Here is a 6,568-nt window from a genome sequence, read left to right on the forward strand (position 1 = left end):
TATAGGCTTTTACTATCAAAAATGTTTGGGGTCGGTCAGGGGGTACTTGGATGAGAACAATTTTCAAAGGGGGTACATTACTGAAAACAGTTTGAGAAGCACTGCAGATGATAAAAATGAGCTTTGAGGCTTCCTTTATTATCTACTTTAGCTTAGGAAACACTGGACCATCCTTTATGAAAGGAAAGGAGAAAATGCTGTCTCACAATACCTTGTGGCCGCAACATTTACCATAACACAATAGTCGGCAAACAATACAAATCATACAAACAACCGATCATGACCAACAAACGCAGATGATGTACTGCTGTACTTATTAAGCATTCTTGATCCTATTCCATATCTTATGCTTAAATGTTTTAAACTTTCAACACTATATTAAACCTAAAAGCAAAATATGAACACTAATTACTGTAAAATGATCAAATAAAGTAAATAATTCCTGTCTTACCTTGAACATCTGTTTGACCTTCTGTCGGGGCAGGTTGACGTTGAGTTTGTGCAGCAGCTGCATAACCTCTCCGATGCTGAGGCTGCTGTCACCGTTCTTATCGGCCTCCGTGAAGGTCTGCTTCAGCCATGTGACCAAACCGAGGGTTAAGGAAAGGTGGACACTTTGTAGAGAGCTGCATGAATGAGTTCCAAAAGCCAGAAATGAGTTAGCATTTCACCACTTCCGTTTCCCTTGTCAACGGCATTCAATGTCAAAAAAGTTTTTTTTTGTTAGAAGCCTGAAATAGGAATAGGGTCTACGGTTAACAACAACTTTAGAGATTTTCATGTTTTGTTCCATGACATAAAACAAGTCGGTATGTACCCCACTGGTGAAAAACAGCTGATGCTAACACAAGGCTAAATTACACTGCTAAGCGCCATTAAGACGAACATTAGCTGCCTTTAGCTTAGCGGTGGTGATGGCAGCCGTACGACAGGGATGTAGTTAGAAATTCAATGATCTCTACATTATATACACAAATATATATTTACAGGTGGTTGCAGCCTGAAATCACCAGCCCATGTGTGAACCCCCCCCCCCCCCCCCCCCCCTCTCGCCCTTTCTGTATGGCTGAAGGATATTGGTCTCGGGTGCGCTGCCTCTTGGCCAGGCTGTCCTCGTCACTGATGCCGGCCATCAGGTACTTGAGGCCGGTGATCCAGGTGCGGGCCTCCTCCCCGGTGCCCGACACCAGGTCCAGGGACTCCATGTGCTCTCCGTAGTACAGGCTGAAGCAGCAGTTGGGGTCGAAGCTGCCCTCGGAGTAGCGCTGGAAGATCTCTGACTGCTTCCCCTCACACACCTCCCGCACAGAGTCCACGGAGACTGATGGAGAGACAGGAAGTCAGTGGTGGAATGTAACAAAGTGCTTTTATTTGAAGGAATACATTACCTCCAATATCATCACATCTATATCAATTACTGAATCATCCAACAGTTTATTAGGTATTTTATTAACAACATTTCTGTATAAACGGGATCGTGTCTGTGCTGTGTGAGACACATGTGAGGCATGGGATAGAAAAAGTTTTCCTTAAGGGGCCCTTTTATACTTTTTGGAGTTTTCCCATTTCTTGTAATATGCTGTAAATGGTCTGTAAAGGCTAAAATCCCTGTGTTCCTTCCAGAGGGAGTTTCTCTCCCACACATTTTTTTTTACAATACAACAATAGGAAAAATGTAAATCAGCGAAGACATTTAGTGGAGGTTGAATCACCTAATGGGTTTTGCTTTTGATACTTTCAGTACATTTTCGTTGATAATACTGTGCAAGTGCATTTTTGAATGCATGACTTATTTGGTAATTGGCTATTGGTGTGTGGTGTTGCAACTTTTCTCTATTCTTCCTCCTCCCATAGAGTAGGTAGATCCAGAATATGTTAAGCCTTGTGGAGGCCTATCATCAATCGCTGATACAAAATGAAACCTATTTAAAAAAACAAGCAAAACTCAGGATAATGAAACCAGCAGTCTTCTGCAGTCTTCAGCACTCTATTGGTTTTCACAATTTCCCCCTCTGGCAAAATAGTGAATTAATTGTAGTGGACAAAGGGATGGTTTAATGGGGAAATGATTCCATCCTATTTCAGGCTCCGTGAAACGGAGGATTCAACATTTATGAGATGGTAATGATATTTTACCGGAAGACACTGCCTCCAGTCATTAATTCAATTTCCCCATGACGGCGAGCACACGATAAGTACTCCTGTTGTGAGCTCAGCCCACGTGCTAATTGGGACATTTAGTGGACCTGGTTCAATTCCTAAAAAAACATCCATTACCTTCAAATAATTGTTATGCAAGTATCATTCAGATATTTATTCGTTTCAGTCATACACAGTACAAGGATACATTATACACACTCATTCCTCCTGCAGCTATAGCAACACACACCCTCCCACGGGCTGTTTGGTACACAACCTGAGGTTTTTATACAGAGTGTGTGTGTGTGTGTGTGTGTGTGTGTGTGTGTGTGTGTGTGTGTGTGTGTGTGTGTGTGTGTGTGTGTGTGTGTGTAGGGCGGCACTAGCCAGCGTCCTGCCACAAGAGAGTGTGTGTGTGTGTGTGTGTGTGCGTGCGTGCGTGCGTGCGTGCGTGCGTGCGTGCGTGCGTGCGCGTACGCACGTGTGTTTGTGTGTCTGTGTTGGATGTCAAAGCTGCTGTGTGTGCTCCCATGTGGTTGTCAGTGCTCCTCTCTATCTCACAGCTGATGACCTGGCAAGCCTTGACGTGTATTATGTGACAGTCTGATCAATATTGAATCCAACAAGAAGACTGAACACAATGTCTGCAGCCATGCCATTGGCTCTACACGGGTATATGTATGCACAGCAGTACTTACATACAGAGGCAGAGGCTCGGGATATAAACACACACACACCAGGGGGAATCTGGGGTTGAGTATCTTGCCAAGAACACATTGAGATGTTGAAACGAACTGACCTTCTGATTGGTGGACCACAGCTCTACCTCCTGTGGTTAGGGTTACTTTAAAAATGTAATTAAGATTTCCAAAAACATAATCAGTAACGTAATCTTAGTGTCAAAATGTAAAAGTAATGTAACCTGATTACTTTCTGTTACTTTTGGATTACCTCAATATCGAATTCAATGCAAATAAATAATCATTAATAAGATGTTTTCAATTAAGTGTATGATGTAATACTACAGAACAATGTGACCTTAGAAAATGAGAAACCAAGATATTTAGGATAAATATCCTCTTAGATTCCGACTGGGTATACCTGATCTGTGTCAACAATCACTACTACCACTACTACGACTACCACTACTACTAAATTAAAAAAAAGGAGCCACACAGGGTTAAACATTTTTTAAGACTTTGACACAGCACACACTGATATTCTGATGTTCATTTATATTAGTTATTTTTCCACACATTTTGAAGTCAAAGTATTTATTCACTTCTTAATGTATCTATCTGAAACGAAATCAGGACCAGGACACAAGTGCATCTGAGTGAGTGTAACACAGCGCTTATAGAGGACAGCAGATCAATCCTGCTCCAGTCTCAGATGATCAGAATAATGCTGTGGGTGGATTAAGAGATATTAAGTCACTGGTGTGCGGAATAATCTTATTTACCTTCATGCAAAAAAATATGAGGTTTCATAGGAGTTATTGCGAAGATTGCATAGATATTTCTGTTTGAATTATTACTTATCCAACCCTAAAGGTTTAAGGACACATTCTGTGATTTAGCTTGAATGTCTTTAAAGGACGCCCCAACCCCCCTGTCATTTCCATTTAGTGGCAAGTGTGTGTAAAACACTGTTTGGGCAGATTAAAGCTGATGAATAATTAAATCGGCTTAAGAAGCTTATTAAATCCTGGGCTACAGAGGAGGAAGAGCAACAGGAAACTGATCCCTAAGTCCCCGGAGACGCTCTCACGGCGAGCGCTGCTAAGACCCTCCTCTGCCTTCTTTCATTCTAAAACATTGCAGGAAGTTGTTTGTTTTGCCTGTTTCAACGAACTAGTGTGCAGGGGAAATACATGTCCAGTTCTAAATAACAAGAACACTTCCAAGCCTGAGGGAATGCTTACTGTAGGAGCAACATCTAAATGGTCCAAATACTTTCCAGATTCATGATAGCACTTATCCTAAGACCACAGGGTAATGGCTCTGTTCCTCCACAGTATCCTGCAGCAGCTCCAGGCCCAAACCAATGTGGGGGTTTGTTCATATGGATTTTGGATTTCCTGTTAGATAAGATCAATCAAGATAAAATTGGAAAAAATAACTAATTGCAATTATGATGACTGATATTGCAATTGCGATAGGATTTTGATATCGGAAATGTTGATTATTATTGTATAATTGGAACATGCATTCAATGATTATTGTGATTGTTTGAAGAGGATCTGTACCAAAAAAGTATGTTTTGTTAAAAGGGCCCAAATCATGCTCCTTTTCAGGTTCACTTCACCTGAACTTGCTCCTGTGGGTATTGTCCACAGTAGATGACCATTACATGTATGTATGATCTGTAGGTGTAATGTGTATTTGTAAAACGCTTTGAGAGTCATTGATAAAGCGCTATAATAAATATAAGGATTATTATTATATCAGTATTTTGTGTCTCTACTCTGACATGTCTCCATGCTTTAATGTTCAAAAAGCTCTTTACTTTTCTCATAATGCCTGTGCTGCAGCACCTCTTTTCACCCTCTGTCTGAAATCAGAGCTCAGTCTGCTCTGATTGGTTAGCTGGCCGGCTCTGTTGTGATTGGTCAACCAATGGAATAGATTCAGTAGAATATGATGATTTGTAAGGTGGGATTTCTCTGCAGCACCACAATACTTCATCAGAATGAAATGCACTCTAAGTTTTAATTCATAAATGTGTTAACAGTTGTTTGTTCTTTCACTTAGGTGTGTGACTATGTGTTTTTGCACTTAAGAGCTGCACAGAGGCAACACTCAGCCCTTTCCTAACACATAACCTATGGCACACATGACTTTTCATAATTCTGAACTGCAACTACATTGCCCTCCGCAGGACAGATTGAATTGGTGACTGTAGGGGGAAGAACACACTCACTCTTGGCCTTCTCATTCTTGCGTGAGGGCCTCCAGCGGATGCAGGACTTGTGTTCGTCCAGATAGAAGAAGCGCACCAGTCCCTTGGGGCCGCCGCGGAGCTTCACCATCTGGGTCCCCATCTGCATGGAGCTCATACATTTCTCCACTGCAGGCGAGAAAAAAACAACAGACAAAAAAAAAGGTTGTCAGAAGGGAAACCACTCGAGCAAAGCAGAATTGTAACAGAAAGTGTGGGACAGCCTCAAAATGTGCTTGCACAACATGATTTCATTCACAAGGCTGAGCGTGTGTTTGCTAAAAACCTCCATCCGGGCTCTCATGTAACACACATTTATTTACTTATACACCCACAGGAACACCAAGCTATGCAAATGCATTGGATGTGCCTGTCACTGCTGACGGGGGCTGCTGGTCCCGTGGGAGGAAGAGAAAGGGAGAGAAGATAGATGACAACGAGAGGCAATTCCTACACAAAAGCCCTTTAACAAAATCTCTACTTCACATTGCACGGAACGACAGAGAAAATCAATACGAGCAGGAGATATTTTCTAATGTGGGGGATTTTCATGGCGGCTTAAAGTTAAAGGTCCCATGTCTTGGCCATTTCTACTGATCATAATTCCATTGTTGAGGTCTAATAGAATAGATTTACATTGTTCAATGTTCCAAACTCACATTGGTTTCTCATACAGCATCTCTGTATAGTATGTGTATTCACCGGTATTCACTCTCTGTCCTAAACGCCTTGTTGGAGCTCCTGCCCCCCCCTCCCTATGAGCCCACTGTGCTCTGATTGGTCAGCTCGCCCACTCTGTTCTGATGAATCTAGCAACCAGAAAACGACACCAGTAATGACAAACAGATGAGAATGCTGCGTGGGGTCTGGGTGCCGTGTTGGTGGGACGTTGCGGGGCTCGCTGCTTTGAGGAGGGGACAGTGTGAGCTCCATTACTGGTGTCGTTTCCTGGTTGCTGCGTGGGGTCTGCGAGACAGTGAGACATCGCGAAACTCAGCCTGAACTCAGACTGAGCACCATGGAAGCGGGAAGGGGGGGTGCTGAGGGGGCTGCAGCACCCCCATCTGCGAGGCTCCACTAGCACCCGCACCCCCAAACGCGGCGCACCTGCAGTGTAAGCGTTATGTGTGTGTGTGTGTGTGTGTGTGTCTGTGTGTGTGTGTGTGTGTGTGTGTGTGTGTGTGTGTGTGTGTGTGTGTGTGTGTGTGTGTGTGTGTGTGTGTGTGTGTGTGTCTTTCCGAGCATATACACATACAGCCTAATTCATGCGCTTTTATGACTGCACTGACAGCAGGCATACTTGTCAACCCTCCCGATTTTCGCGGGAGACTCCCGATTTCATTGCCCTCTCCCGGTTTCCTCCCGGGGTCATATTTGTCCCGCATTTCTCCCGATTTCTGACAAAATCAGATTTACTCAGGACTGTTTCCACTCAGACTTTAATACAGCTACACCATTGTTTGGTTTCCATGGTAACACGTCTCTTTAG

The 6,568-nt window shown here is 43.2% G+C and overlaps 1 protein-coding gene across 1 annotated transcript; it reads right to left on the reverse strand.

Annotated features, from left to right (window-relative positions):
* Window positions 1-412: 412 nt before the first annotated feature.
* Window positions 413-5,208, reverse strand: LOC104947924 (1-phosphatidylinositol 4,5-bisphosphate phosphodiesterase eta-2-like; the record flags this gene model as incomplete). Its single annotated transcript, XM_010774047.1, has 3 exons — window positions 413-581; window positions 1,078-1,321; window positions 5,062-5,208. Coding segments are annotated over 3 exons (560 nt in total), but the record flags the coding sequence as incomplete, so codon positions are not given.
* Window positions 5,209-6,568: the final 1,360 nt, after the last annotated feature.

This window comes from Notothenia coriiceps, unplaced genomic scaffold (genome assembly GCF_000735185.1).
Source record: "Notothenia coriiceps isolate Sejong01 unplaced genomic scaffold, NC01 NC01_scaffold00013403, whole genome shotgun sequence".
NCBI classification, from domain to species: Eukaryota; Metazoa; Chordata; class Actinopteri; order Perciformes; family Nototheniidae; genus Notothenia; species Notothenia coriiceps.